This window comes from Cibotium barometz, chromosome 15, assembly GCF_041138505.1.
Source record: "Cibotium barometz isolate CiBa-2024 chromosome 15, ASM4113850v1, whole genome shotgun sequence".
NCBI classification, from domain to species: Eukaryota; Viridiplantae; Streptophyta; class Polypodiopsida; order Cyatheales; family Cibotiaceae; genus Cibotium; species Cibotium barometz.
Window position 1 is genome coordinate 11,564,367 of NC_141060.1, and position 15,858 is coordinate 11,580,224.

The 15,858-nt window shown below is 38.4% G+C and overlaps 1 protein-coding gene across 1 annotated transcript; it reads right to left on the reverse strand.

Annotated features, from left to right (window-relative positions):
• Positions 1-12,713: 12,713 nt before the first annotated feature.
• LOC147630973 (uncharacterized) lies at positions 12,714-15,655 on the reverse strand. The gene is made up of 6 exons (XM_086809323.1): positions 15,399-15,655; positions 14,130-14,604; positions 13,677-13,777; positions 13,508-13,591; positions 13,321-13,431; positions 12,714-13,234 (listed from the first exon to the last, which is right to left on the reverse strand). The coding sequence occupies exons 1-6, from the start codon at positions 15,579-15,581 to the stop codon at positions 13,190-13,192; spliced, it is 999 nt and encodes a 332-aa protein (XP_086665449.1). The 5' UTR covers positions 15,582-15,655; the 3' UTR covers positions 12,714-13,189.
• Positions 15,656-15,858: the final 203 nt, after the last annotated feature.

A 15,858-nucleotide genomic window follows, 5' to 3' on the forward strand; every position in this document is an offset into this window, starting at 1 on the left:
CTTCTGTTTTAGGGAAATTCATCTTAAATATAAGGAGAAATTTTTTATCCAAAAATATCTCAAAATTAAATTACCTCTCTCTAGAATATTTTCTCTCTCTATGCCAAAAACAAAGGAAAATACTATTTTCTTGCATTCTGAAATAGGGGATGATTACAGGGGACTGAGAGGAGAGCTTATACATCTTTTAGGACTGAGGAGAAACCTTACACACTCTCTCTCTCAGGGGGTGCACTACTAAGAAACCCTATGTATCACGTGCATTCAAGGGGGGTATTTAAAAACCCCTTACATGTGAATTTTTCATGAATAAAATGACCCCTTTTTCTTTATGGACTTATGGGGTTTTTTTTCAAAATTGAATAAAAAACCCCTCTTGTAAATGTATTTTATGAGGCTTCATAGTTTCGTATAAATATTTTTCATGAATTCATGTCATAGAAAGTGTGTTAATTGTTTTGTTAGGATATCCAACGTGTTTTGACAAAGTTATGTGCTAGAGGAAATTTTTGGTTTTTGTCATTGGAATTAGGAGAAGTTTTGTATGAGAGAGTTTTTCCGTTTTGTACTACATAGAACAACTTTGCTCGAGTGAAAGTTGTGATTCACATTATTTCACATCCGTTTGGTGACTCCAAAGTGAGTTTTGGGTGGTTTTGTGCTAAAAATGTGCCTAGATTTTCGTGTTGAGACATTGCAGGTCCTAAATGGAGGTCAAGAACAAAGATTTAGCCTCGGACGAAGAGATACAAAGTCGAACAAGAGGATACAGTGTTTAAGATGAGCTATTGAGCATCCTCATTGGATCACCATAATCTCATGGGAATGAGTGGTGCACCCTGAGAAAGGATTATTTTCCAATGTTTTTTTTAACGTAATTTCATGGGAATGATGACCGTGTGTGAAGAAAGCTTCCCAAACATGCTTTTTTCACTCAAAAAGGACAACATTACCAAAAATATGGCACGCGGATCGAGAAAGTTCCAAAAAAGGGCTACTTTTGGCTTTCGGCGTGAAGAAGAGATTGTGAGTACGAGTGTGAGTGTGAGTGTGAGTGCAAGTTTTTCATGAGAGTGAGAGTGCGAGTGCGAGTGAGATAGCTCGGGGGTGGTCGGGTGGTTTGAACTCTTTCTTCCAAGAGTGCTTCATATTTGATTGTTGTAAGATTTCTTGATTATATACAAAATTGTTCTCTTTCTGTCTCAAAAAAAAATTGTGCAAATTCTATTTTCTTGAATTATAGTGTGACTATTGAGCCGAAGCCTCACATATTTTTATAAATTTACCTTAAATTTTTGAATTCAAAAACTCCTTCGTTTAAACTCATGTGGTATACTTACATATTTTTAGATGAACCCCCTGAGCTCTCACCCATCCTTCCCTCACCTCTTGCCCATTCCTCCCTCACCTCTTCACTATAGATCTATTGTTTTAAGACTAGGTCAAATTGGCTTTGATAAATATTCTCAAGATTTTATTAATATTCTCAGTATTTTTTAACTAATTTGGGTTTTTTTTTAACAGGCTCTTCTTCTCCCTCATTCTTGCAAGCAAGAGTACCTATAGGGTTAGGCTTTTTTGAGTTTTAGGGTTTTTTTGTTGAGTTTTACAGCTTTATGACTCAAATTAGAGAATGGCTTTATAGCTTCAAATATCTTGCCTTTTTTTAGCCATTAGCTCTTCTCATCAAACTCAAGGTAAGCCTCTTTTTATTGTTTATGCTTTTCTTGTTTGCACCCTGGGGTGCTGGGGTTTAGGATTAGAGAGAGAGAGAGAGAGAGAGAGAGAGAGAGAGAGAGAGAGAGAGAGAGCATGCTCTATACATGCATAAAGCATACTCTTTATACATGCTTTGAGCATGCATACTCTATATTGCATAAAGCATACTCTTTATACATGCTTTGAGCATGCATACTCTATATATGCATAAAGACAGTGAGCTTTATGCATGCATAAAGAGCATGCATGCTTTATGTAAATAAGATCTATGCATGCACAGAGCATAGAGCATGCATACTCTAGCATTGGTCACATGATTACATCATTTTCTTGTATTGTAGGTCTGTCACCTTTTTTGAGCCGTTAGCTCTTTTCAACGAACTTGAGGTAAGCTCTTTTGCTATTTATGATTTTCTTGTTTGCACCCTTGGGTGTTGGGGTTTAGGATTAGAGAGAGAGAGAGAGAGAGAGAGAGAGAGAGAGAGAGAGAGAGAGATAGCATACTCTATGCATGCATAAAGAGAGCGAGCTTTATACATGCATAATTTATGTAATTTTCACCATGATCCCATTTTGCAAATGGGAATGGGATTTTTCCCAAATTATCTAATATGGTGTTCAAAAAGAAAATACAACCCAACTTATACTAGATCATCTCTATACTCGCACAAATGCATTTCTATCTCATGATCTATGCATGCAGAGAGCATAGAGCATGCTAGAGATTGCATGTATACTCTAGCATGTCTCATGATTGCATCATTTTCTTATATTCATTAGGGAAAATTTGAGCATAAAAAGGGCCTTGTATGGATCCCTAATTTTAAGGAATTAAGACTAATTTTATTGAGGCTTAAGGAGACAAAGCTCATAATGACACCTACTTTTGGGCCTAAAAGTAGGGGATCTCTCTAATTTTTGAACTAGGATTCTCTTTCGAGCTATTAAATCCCCCTACTAAGATCACTGATATCTACGCTTTCATTCTTATAATCATATTTGAAATTCCCCCCACATTCCGTTTCTTTCAATCATTACTATTATTCATCACGTTTCCTACCAACCTCTACAATAAGATTCTCTCTCTCTCTCTCTCTCTCTCTCTCTCTCTCTCTCTCTCTCTCTCTCTCTCTCTCTCTCTGTCTCTCTCTCTCTCTTTTTCCTAAGCTCTCTTCTCCTATTGGCGAATACAATAGGACAACCCTGATTCTATCTCCCTCTTCATAATAGAATAGCCTTATCATGAATACAATAGAACAGCCCTGAGTCACTTCAGAATAGTCTCTTCCATTTTCTGAATGGCAGAAATTCAACAAGAGTTCATCAGAAGGTAGACTTGCATACTCGCATATTGAATGAATATGCACCAATCAAGAAAGAAGGTCTGAATGCACATGAGAAGCATGCAAGAAGACAATAGGGTCGGACTAATGTGGATCTTTGGTTTGATATTTATATCCTAATGATCCTTCTTCACATTTTCCTCCACCCTTCACGAATCTTCCTCCATTTATTCACTTTGTTGGAGAGGGTGAGAATGGCCTGCTTGGATATTATAGAAGGTTAAGCATGAGCGATGCATGGAGAATCCAATTCCTCCACTCACAAACACAAAGCTTATAAAGCACTTTGAGTAGTGCGCAATATGCACTACAAGATACACAAAATAATATTATAGAGTTAGAGAAAAGAGACAAAGAGAAAAAGGCTCAGGTTATGAAGCTACAAGATACAATCTCTCGCATGAAGAGCACCCCTGTGGGAGCAAGAGAGCGAAAGAGGACAATCAATAACATTCAAAAAACTTCAAAAACACATAGTTGGTGGTTGTGCTCACAAGCAAAGAATCCATGCAGCAAGGTTTATTTTTTGTTCTTTGGCTATTATTGTTGCAAATAATTTTGATTAAGGTATTTTTGGTTGTTGTGGTTGTTATAAGCAATAGATTAAGGTGTTTTAAGTAATCTTTATTGGTTTGTGATAGGAACTTTTTGAAAGAAACATGTGGTGATAATGGTCCTCAAGATTTTGGAAAAATATTATAGAGTTGTGTGAGGAGGCATGACATTCTTTCCATCATTCGAGACCCATGCCACAAGAAGATATGTCAGGTAATAGCAAATGAGATAATGGATGACATTACCAATCTTCTAAGCATTGAGGAGGTTCAAAATGCATGCGATGAGGTGGGCATTAGCACAAAAGGATATCAAGCCCTCCATCAATGTTGCTAAAAGATACACTCCTCCGCAAACAAGGAATCACAAGGAATATTTTTCATATCCTTAGAAAGATAAGATTAGCAACATGCAATGATGATGTGCAACGCAAAATTGGAGAATACTATTACATCAATGATACATTAACCATTGGAGCTTGGGAAAAAAAGCGAGGCACAAATGGTAAGATTATGTATCCCTACAATGAGTTCAACAATATGTTTGTTGATCTACAACGTCTTCAGAGAGCTATGATCTTATTCTATGGATTGCCTAAACAATGTAAGTAATTTTTTAAATTCTTTGTTGCGAGCTATAAAAAAAATCTTTTAAGTACTAAAACTTATCTACTTTTGTTTGTCATGCAGGGTGACAAGGTAATTTTTGTGTTGAAAGTGGATGAATGTCAGATTGTGAAAGGCAAGAGGTTAGAACGAATGAGTATCACACTTATGAATGAGGCAATGGCATATACAAAGAGTGAGATCAACATGACTGAGGAGACTGAGCTACCTTTGGAAGGTTTTAATGAAAAAGCCACTATTTTTGCAGTAAATCTTTACTTAATTTTTTAACTTATTTTCTATAGTTCTTGGTTCTTAAATCTGAGAAATTTTCTTAATTTGACAGACTCTTAAACCTCATGAGTTTTGGATGTGGAGTGTTTGTGCAAGAGCTATCAATATTATTTTAAATAATTCAATTGCTCCGAATGATCCAGATTCTCCACCACCCCCAAGGCAAGCCTCTCCATCTAAGAAAAGAAGAAGAAAATGCATGTACATTCACCACTAAAACATTTTAAGTTTAAGCAAGGAACTCTACAAAAAGAAACCAAGGGTGCTCCTCAACAAGGCACACATAAAGAAACCAAGGGTACTAAATCAAGAAGTACCTCAAAGAAAAGTGGTCCGCAAGTGGGTTCCAAGAAGGGTGTTGGCAAGAAAGCTAAGAAGGAACTCAAGTTCAAGTTTGCTAGTAAGAATAACACCAAAAACAGTTAAAGGATATGGACATGGAGACAAAGGAGGCCACAAAACCAGAGAAGACAAAGGGGGACATGGAGATAAAGGAGGCCACAAAACCAGAGAAGATAAAGGGGGACATGGAGACAAAACCAGAGAAGATGGAGACAAAATAGAAAGCTTCATTCTCCTCCCTATTTATCATTGTAAATATTTATAAGTTTTCTTCTAATTTTATAATCTTGTTTGTAAAGATTGAGAAATTATATTCTCATTTTGTGATGTTTTTTACTCAAAACACATTTGTACTTGAGTTTGTAATGGTTTTGAGATATTGTGCCATAATTGTCATCTCGTGACTCAAGTACATCTCTGAAAGAAAAATATTAGAACTCTTAAAGGGCTTCATAAAAAGAGCTCTAAATATTGTAATTCTAAAAGAATAACATAAAAATTTACAAAGACACAGCAATCACAAGACAAAACTTTTCATTGATGAATTACGTAAATTTACAAAATCCCAAGAGTCTAAATAGACTTCACAAAAAAAACTCCAAAGCTTTCTTATTAAGTCATGCTTATACAATCATATTCCCAATTAGCATCTACCAAGGTCTTCGACTCCATTCGCATTCGAATCTTTCTTTTCTTTACCTTGAACTGTGCCCCACTTATATCCTCACTTTCCATGAATTTGAGGTGCTCCCTAATATTTAGGAGGCTCCAATGCCTGCTTGCACTTACAATTTCTACCACACCATTGGGCAACCTAACGCATATGTCAAGAGGCAAAACAACTTGTTCATCCGCTTGCAATGGGACCCAACTACTATTTTTCTTCATTCACCATTCATAATAAAAGTGAATGTATAAGGTAGCACGAGCTTTAAGATACCAAAAAGTAACACTGGACTCTACTATTTTGCACTTGAATGTATCATCCTTATGCTGCCCCTCTATAATGTTCCACTGCTCTCCAAGCAAGGCAACCATGTCATCACCTAGTACTTTCTTGCACACAAACATGGTAAGTATTTGTGAGAAAGTAAATTGATTAAACATCTTAGCAAAAAGATGAATTGGACATACCCAACTAAGACCCACAAATCGAGATAGCTTTGCAAACTTCAAAGATCCTTGTATGTCACAAAGCATCTTTGATTTCATGACCATAACCGTCCAAGCATCAGGAGTTGGCCATTCAACAGAAGAGAGAAGAGGATATGTGATGATCTCTAGCTTACCAAGCCCACCGTCATGCATTGGCACCACATAGGAGTGCCGGTAAAAGAAGATCTTTTCGTTAAGAAGGTCTGCACTGGTTTTACAAGAAAACAGTGTCTCACCAATGTCTGCATGGAGTGCTTGAAATGTTCCGGTAAGACTTCGTAATGGTTGCTCCTCTGCTAAGTTGGAAGGAAAAATGTCTGCAACCCAAAAATAAGATCATTAAAGATGAAAGATGTAGCTATCGTAATATCACATGCCTCCTTCCTTCCCTACGATACTTACAGTTGCATAGGAATCGAGTTTGTTTACGAAGATATATGTCTCGTGCCGCGTGTACACATGTTGTATAATGACCACCAGCAGGTCTCCACCATTGCTCGATTTTTTGAATCCCTCTAAATGACCCTTCCAATGAAGCTCCATCACATCTCGTCGTCGAACTCGGTGCGGACCAATAGCAGTAGGCTGCGAAAAAACCCAAGAACCCTTGCGAAATGCCTCTCTCACCCAAGCACCATCATCGTCCCTCTTATTGTACAATGAGATCTCCTCAATCTCATCTTTTGGTCTTCTTCGTGGTGCAGCCATATCAATTGTGAAGCTATAGTAGTGAGATTAGGGTTGGGTGAATGAGATAGAGAAAGAAAACGCGAAGATGCTATGCATATTAGGGTTTCGGGCTTGATGGATATTAAAGAGATGGAAGAGGAAGGGAGGAAGGTTAACAAGAGTTTAATTTGGACGATCAGAGAGAAAGCTGACTTGAAAATGAAACTTATGACTACAATGAAATTTGAGATGGGTTTTTAGGAAAAAAAAGTGACTTTTGGGGGAATCTCAAAAATTTCAAAATTTGAAGGATTTTTTAAGCCACGAAAATGGTGGAACCATACCTACCCTAACCCCCCTACTTTTTGAAAGAGACAAGTGTAATTATTAGTACTGAAAGCCTAGTCCCCCTCCCTACAACCTAGTCTCCCTCCCTATATTCAAAGGAGACCAAATGTGCACAATCCTCTATTCCTATTGGTCCATTGCTAATTACTTTAATTAGCAAAAAGCCCAAAATATGTTCAAATACCCCCTAATGGTAGGTCTCTCACCTTTTTTAGCCATTAACTCCTCTCAATGAACTCGAGGTAAGCTCTTTTGCTATTTATGCTTTTTTTGTTTACACCCTTGGGTATTGGGGTTTAGGATTAGAGAGAGAGAGAGAGAGAGAGAGAGAGAGAGAGAGAGAATGCTCTATTCATGCATAAAGCACTCTTTATGCAAGCTTAGAGCATACATAGTCTAGATGCATGTATCAAGAGAGCGAGATTTATGCATGTATACTCTATGTATGCAGAAAGAGAACGAGCTTTACGCATACTATATGCTCTATACTCTATACATACACAAACCATGCTCTCTTTATGCATGCATACTCTAGCATTGGTCTCATGATTGCATAATTTTCTTATATTGTAGGTCTCTCCCCTTTTTTTGAGCTGTGAGCTTTGCTCAATGAATTGCATGTTAAGCTCTTTTGCTATTTATGCTTTTTCTTTTCTCTTTTCCTCCTTACACGAGCGGCCACTATTCAGTGAAGCTTTCTCCTTGCTGAGCGTAAAGCCTCGTGAAGCTCTATGATAGCTATGATATGAAACAACAATTAGTGAGCTTAGAGCTTCACAAAGCTCGGTAAATTCCACTTGCATAAAGTTGTGTGCATGAAAGCTTGATCGATCTGCGTTGTGCTTACGCTAGACGCACTGTGATGCACTGTACTTCTTTGCAAGCATGATAACAATCTGCCCTTCTGCACCCTCAGTTCATCTTCATGCCAATGAATCGCTTGACAATCTGCCCTGCACCCTCAGTCCATCTTCTTCATGCCAATGAATCACTTGGCAGAGAAGAAGATGTTCTCAGCATTAACAATCGCTTGACGGAGAAGAAGATGTTCTTAGCATAAGCAACGGCGTGCCATTTGGCAATCACCCATTCTTCGTGTAGACGAAGATGGAGAGATTGGTGGTGCGCCAGCCCTATTCACCTATTTTGCTTTGTCCCCTGCTTAAAGGCTCCACAGAGGTATGGCCAATCTTCCAAGAAAGAGCTCAGAACATTGTGCCCACGATAGCTCAGGCCATAGCATATACATTGATGAATGTTGTGAATATCTTTTCCCTTTGCGAAGAGTACAAACTATCCGATGCTTGTGTCTTCAGAGCTATCTTTGAAGAGGTGATGCTCTGTGAAACATTGCTCTTTACTCTTATCATTGCTTTCAATTGCCTTGAATGTGCAATTTATTATTAATCTACCAGTCGTTACCAAGACAGTGTCTTTACTATATCTAATCATAACTTTTTTGTGAATCATGACTTAATCCTCTTGATTAAGCTTTAAGCATACTTAATCTCTATGCATAAGTCCTCAAGCAACATTATTCTTATTCTTGCTGTTAATCAATTTCTTCATAAATGCAATTAATCACCTAGTGATGCAAAATGTGTCACAAAAGATTGCAAGAACTTGATCAATCTTACAGTACTTCCACAAGATACACTAATCTTGATTTTCTTGCATCAATTCAACATGAATACAATAGTTGTGCTTTTTTTACTTGAGTTTTCAACATTATTTATGGTTTCTTGAAGTTTGTAGCAATTTCTTTCAAAGAAACATAACTGCTTGTAAGAAATGATCAAGATAAAGAAAGATTTCATTAAGAATCACTCACTCATATTAAGTCTGCTCAAGATTTGATTTCTACACTTAATCTTTGTAAACTTTATAAATATGTACAAGATTCTTCTAAACTCCACTCTGTACAGCAAACTCTGCCTTAATACTCTAAACTCTAAATAAATCTACAACACAGAACTGCAATCTACACATAAACATACTCAAATCCGCACTAGAATTGTAGTCTGTATACTTTCTTGATAAACTCTGCACTAAGATTCACACAACAACCACTAGTATCTCCCAAACTGCAAAGAATTTAAAGAAACTAGGTAAATGTTGAAGGAAACTAGGATCTATGAAAAGATTTAATGAGAGAAATTACTAATCAAGAAAATTATGAACTAAATTCAAAGAAAAAGATTTTTGAATTTAGTGATTAGTAGTCAAAATAATTAACACTAATCTCATTACTAATCTACACAAATCAAGCAATGCTAAAAACTGTGTAAAACTTAGTCCAAAAATGATTAAGTCTTAATCACTACCAAGATCAAAGCCAAAAGCTACCAAGCTCAAAGCAAAGCTCCAATACCACTGCAAGAGAGGAGCTACTTATTAAGGCATGGAGTAGACATGGGTATAGGTCACCATCCTAAAAAGAATACTCATGGCATGGAGTAGACATACGTGTAGGTAACCAAGCTAAAGATGCAAGGGAAGCCAAGAAAGCCATGAAAGCTTGAGTCATAAGCTCCAAGAAAGATAAAGTGTAATGATCCAAAGATAAGGCCACTAAAGATGCAATGGAAGCCAAGAAAGATAAAGTGTATAATGATCCAAAGATATCAAAAGGATACAAAGGGCATAGGCCATGTGCCTTTTATAGTCCTAAGCCACATATGCCTAGTCTCACATACATAAAGATGCCCTAAACCCCATGTGTCTAGGCCCATCACGTGCATACTAAAATTCATTCATTACATACACACACCCTTGCACATATGCGTGTACAAATACACACACACACACACGCTTGCACATATGCGTATACAAATACACACACACACACGCTTGCTCACACATACACATGCGTAGATGTACACATGCACACTTGTATACGCACATACATATGTACGCACAAATGCATACAAGCAAAAACTTCATGTTGCAGCAACACTCGGGTCACGTACTTGTTAGTCTGTGGTTGAACCCATCCATGAATTACTTATAAATTTTAGTACCTTCATCTGTATTAGTTTGAACAAGGTACTTAAGAGATACGTTGTAGCTATAATAAAGCCACAATTTCCAATGTATGTTAAAACTCCCATCATTTTTGTATCCAAAGATTTACCGCCATGTAGCAATATTGTATGGAAGCTAGAAACTTCCGACCAACTATCGAAAGAACACAAATGCTAGCCAAAATGGAGGAAATTGGGCAAGAGAAGCAAAAATGGGCCAAAAAAAAGGGGGAGGGCAAGTATTACCCTCCCTCAAAGGAGACTTCTCGTCCTTTCTCTGTGTCGAGAATCACACAATAGAAGCTAGATACTTGAATTAGAGAGCTACTTGGCAAGAACATCTCAAATGTGTAGATGATGCCATATCAAACAAGGATTTCAAGCAAGTACAAAGTCTTCATCATAATTAGACTCAACACATGTCTTAAGGTATCACTTGATGTGACATCTTCCTTATATCTTCTCCTCCTTACATAACAAGGATACATGAGGGTCAACAAGAACATGATTAGCTAATTTTATGGCTAGAACTTATGAGAGTTAATCCATACATATTAGAAAACATAAGGCTCAGCTTGCACATGAATGGATGATTAGATATATGACAAGGAAACAACACAACAATAAATGAGGTGATACATACATGACAAGTGTATACATGGTTAGGTTGTTTCTTCTAAGGGTACATGACTAACTTAATGGAAAAGCAGATGATTAAATTTATGCAATGACGCATGACTTATTCAGGAAAGGTCATTTAAATCAATACACAAGTGGCTACATGATATGATTCATGACTAGATATATAAGTCATCGTAGGTCTTGTACTTTAAAGAGAAGAAAGACATTGTAGTGCAATGCCCATTGAGTACAATTTGTTTTTTGTACTGCCAATGCAGATTTTGAATCTCCTGCATATCTTAGACTATTTGTTTCAAGGTTTGATTTCAAAAGAAGCCTCTTAACAGCATTGACCATGGCTTTCATTATATGTAAAAGGAAACCCCAGAGACAATTACGATGACTGGTTAAAATCAAAAAGTAAATTCACAGTTGCCTTCCCTTAAGTTGCTCGGGAGGAACACATGTAGCCACATAGCTCAATCACCAGCTTGTGTTAAGACAACTTAACATTTTGTAAAGACTTGGGGCCTCAAGCCATGAGGGCATGTTCGTTAATTGTTGCGAAGTACAAGGACTAGCCCCACCTTACATCCCCTTGACAGCTTTTCCTACAATTCAACATCTTGAATGCGTAAAGGGGCCTGCACTTTTTTTTATAACGGATTTGTTCTTTGATTGTTTGTCTTATGGTGTGAAAAGAGGGGGAGGAGGAAAGGAAAGGAGGTGGGGGGGGCGGGGGGGGTTGGGCTAGGTGGAGGTCTAACATAACTACACCCATGTATGTAGCTGTCAGAGGGTCTACCTATACAATCTACCACTGGGCAATTCCCCCAACCCAAACAACCCAAAGAGATCTAAAGAACTTGTGGAGAACTACATAAGCTCTTGGAAGACCGGCACCATGTACGTGCACACCTGTGTGTTTGCACACGCATGTGCATGCCAAGAATAAGAGCACATGTGCATGATGGCAGACATGCTTGCATGCTCACACACTAGTGCACCAGCCAACTGGAAAAAATTGCACACAAGAACTAATACGCAGTGTTTAAATAAGAGAAACCTCATATTCAACCCTAGATTATAGGTTCATCTACAATTGCAAACACTCTTGTTCAATATAGAAATGCTTGGTTTACAGTGGGCTTCACAAGCCACCTTTCTAGATGGCTTCATTGAGTTAAAGGTTGCTAGACTAAAGAACTAATTGGTATACACTTGGCAAAGCTGAGAAAATTTAGACACAACTAATACAGTGTTTGTACAAGAGAAACTAAACATTCAGCACTAGATGATTATATTTTCACCCACAATTGCTGACGGTCTCGTTAAGTTAGCAGCTTTACGGTGGCTTCACATGGCCACCACACTTACTCCTTTCCTGGATGGCTGCTTTGAATTCAAGGTTGTACTTCATCTATTTATGACTTCCAGTACTCGAACTGAAAAATGAAGTGTGAAATGGAGCTCTAATATATTAGATAACTACAATCTTAATCATGTAACTAATCACTTATGCTGGCAAAGTGAATAAGCAATATGTTTGGTGCCTACAGACACCAAACAGCTTAACTACTATGTCACTGGATGTGTAAAAAATACCACCACCAAAAGGATAGCACTAAATACAAAATACATCTGCCTGCCATGTTTTGCAGGCCACTTCAGTCCAACTAACTGCACCCAATTCAGAAAGGCCCTAGGAATGCAGAGGGGATCCATTTGCACACCCAAGAAGAGAAAAAAATGTGCATTTCACTTAGTAAGTGACTAAGTAACCATTCCCTTCAGCAAAATATCAACGTATGTATTCAGATTTATATTCAGCATGGGCATTATCATATTTAAACACAGGTTAAGATTTACAGCATGGGCTTTATCGTATCTGAACGCACAATAAATTGAATTCAATACTTACATCACTTCAAAGGTTCTTATTTATTTATCCTTGAGAGTGTAGTGCATTCATATTGGCCATCATTAACCCAAGGGCAGTGGCAACACATTGTTAGAGAAGCATACATACTAGATTATACTAGGAACAAACCCTACCATGACCTTATTTCGAAATGTTTTAACCTCCTGGTGAGACAAATCATGAGAGTTGTACATGAGGAAAAGCAGCATTTTTGCCTTTTCCAAACACTTTAAAAAAGTCCTTAAGGAAAGTCCTCATTTGTAAGAACACCAAAATACATGACTTGGCAGACTGTCGCTTAGAAGGCCAAAACCCCTTCATCCTATGCAAACAACTCCCTGCTTCAGCTTTATGCTTGGCAGGGATCATAATTATTTAGGCCCGTCAAGAAGTGAGCAAACCCAAACCCTAACATATTGCACTGGATTACCCAGGAACACAATGCTGCTCATTATCGTACATAACTGCAGGTATGACCTTGTTGTACCTGTTCCATGCTGTGTCTCAGTCCATTCTCATAGGTGAGCTTGGAGATTTATCAAAGCGAGACAAACTTTCTACCCTCCGAGATTCAAAATTATACCACCTACAAGTTCACACCAAACCGGTCTCGGAGAAAAGATCCAATAACGCCAAGGTCTACGTGCATCAAAACGACGGTAATCAGTTGCCAATGACCTCAAGGAAAATTACCTCAACAATTAAACCACCCAACAAGAGCACACCTCAGGAACAGAGAGCTGCAGACGGAATTTAGGTCCATCATAGTGGTGAAGAACTGGTCGAAAAGAGTCCTCTTCCAAAGGCTTGGAGAGTCTTCGCACTCTTATGCGGACCTGAAAAGGTAGTGGCACATCAACCCCAAGCAGAGGACTGCAAGTCAAATGTAAAGCAGCATTAAATCGCACTAACCTGCGCTGGGAACCTAGATTCCCCTTTGCATTTCTTGTCTTCCCACGCAGTCGGATCAATATTGGAGCCTCCAAAACTTGCTGCCTGAAAGTAAGATCAGTTGCACACTGTTGAAACCAGGACAACAGAATGTAAGACAGCATTAATTGAGCTTGCAAAGCATAATTACCTCATAAACACCATGGAGCTGGTGAGTTGTGTAGTTGTATAGAAACAATGGCAGGCCTGGTTGTATCGTACGAACAGAATCACGGTACCTCTGAGGTAATCCTGAGAGAAATGATGATGACAAATGAGAAACATGTAGATGTGTTTGTGCAAAATGATTAAGTGACAATTCAATGACCTCGTAGCTAAGGAACAAGCTCAACAAGGTGATTATATGGTCAATGTAGCAAAACTTTCTTTTCTTTCAACTGGCCTTAGGCCCAATATCCTCCAGTAATTGTTATTTTTCACCACCCATAGGCGCTTTTTAATCACCCGTTGGCAGAGCCACCAAGGAAGCACCGTGTGAGGTTTTGAACCCACCTGGTCCTAGATCACACACCTTTACAACTTAAGCTATCACTGGAAGCAAAACTTCAGCACACAGAGGAGAGCAGAAGGAGAGTTTGAATACCGAATAGCTGCCGCTTGAGATCTTCAGCCATTGTATCATTATTGCACACAAAAATGTAGCCTCCCAAAGTTTCATTTCTGGGAAGGGTTTCTGCAGGTGGGAGCGACTTAAACCGCTTGTCTGCGCTGCTCACAAGCTGCGATGGGGCAGACAAGTTCAAATTCATACCACCTCCAAACTTGTGCCCCAAATCCCCAAATTTCAGGTCCAGATCCAAGAGCTTCTGGTTCAGCCCTTCCCCTTTCAACACTTCATCTGACCTCAGCTTTGTCCGCCCTTTCACTTGCTTGATGTTCTTGTCGTGAGGGGCTACTACCTTGACATCAGATCTGGCCCCGTCAAATTTGACCCTCATTTGATCAGCGAAAGCAAGCTTTGTTGCGGCAAGCTTCCAGCTGTGTTCCTCTTGCATCTCAGTATGACCTCTCTGATCATCACCAAAACTCCAGAAAGAAAACATGTTTTCCATCAAAACCTGCTCAAAATCAGTCCCAAACAAGGGGCAAAACATGTTCAACATCAGTCCCAAACAAGGGGTTCGGTGGCAAGCCTCAAATCACAGAAACGATGTTATCAGAAACCGATTTACAAAGATAATCCTGGCAAACTTTCAGCTAAAACCAGATTAGGCTCTAGTCCCTGGAAAAGCCTAAATTAAATCCTGATTAAATGATATACCTTCAATGACTTTGACAGACCGTAAATTAGATAACTCCACAGACGGACTCAGGCGAACACTAAACGAGAGGGCTAACCCAAAATCCTAGGCCCTAACAAAGTCAAAAAATGCGGAAATTTACAAACCCTAAATTAAGTGATTTACCTTCAATGGCTCTGACAAACCCTAAAAAAGATAACTCCACAGACGGACAGAGGCCTAGAAGAGGGCTAACCAAAATTCTAAGCCCTAACAAAATCAAAAAATGCGCACATTTGCAAGCCCTTGCATCCCGTAACATGGATGTGGCGCATTAAAAGACCGGAGTTGAGAAAAAGCGGAACCTCAGACAAAGCAGTCAATTGAAGGCAAATTTGGAGCTTGACAGGGGAACTGAAAGGCTCAGATCTTATGACGCTGATCACGCAAAACCCTAAAAATACTAAGAAGCACTTTAGCTCATTAACCCGCACAAACTCAAAAGAGGGCACACAGACATGCAGATCTGAACAAAACCTAGAGTTTGCTATGGAAAATCCGAAAACAGAGAGCTATAACAAAAATGAGCTTCCAAAAAACTGCCGAAGAAAATCGAACAGACTCGGACTGACCTGAAATGCTGCAGAAAGCCTACAGCGGTAAAGAAGCTTGTCTTTCGAGATGCGTTTCTGGGTATAAAAGTTCAGTAAACCTAGAGTTTGCAGAAACCCTAAAATCGGTTTTTGGTGCTCACGAAGAGGACTAATTCTGTGGGCTGCGGTTTCTTTAAATTGGGCGCGGGTAGTCGCCAGCATAAAACCCTAGAATCTGCTGTCCAGCTCAAAAGCAGCACGAGGAGGACCACAAGATTTTGAAATGTGAACTTCAAAAAAATCAATAAAAAATCTTGTAGCATATATCAATATTTTATTCATGATTATATTCATTTCTTCAAACAAACATTTGGAATGTTAAACTTCAATTTAAAGAAAGCTTGAATATATATATATATATATATAAGATCAATATATTTATTTATTTATTTATTTATTTGTGTGTATACACACACACATATATCTCAACAAATCAATA

Bases quoted from the DNA above. Each gene is read 5' to 3' on its own strand.
- LOC147630973 (XM_086809323.1), bottom strand. From the start codon at position 15,581: ATGCTGGCGACTACCCGCGCCCAATTTAAAGAAACCGCAGCCCACAGA. The intron at 13,778-14,129 runs GTATTCAAACTC...CATTTCTCTCAG, and splicing joins TCTCAAGCGGCAGCTATTCG to GATTACCTCAGAGGTACCGT. The intron at 13,235-13,320 runs GTGTGCTCTTGT...TGATGCACGTAG, and splicing joins TGCAGCTCTCTGTTCCTGAG to ACCTTGGCGTTATTGGATCT.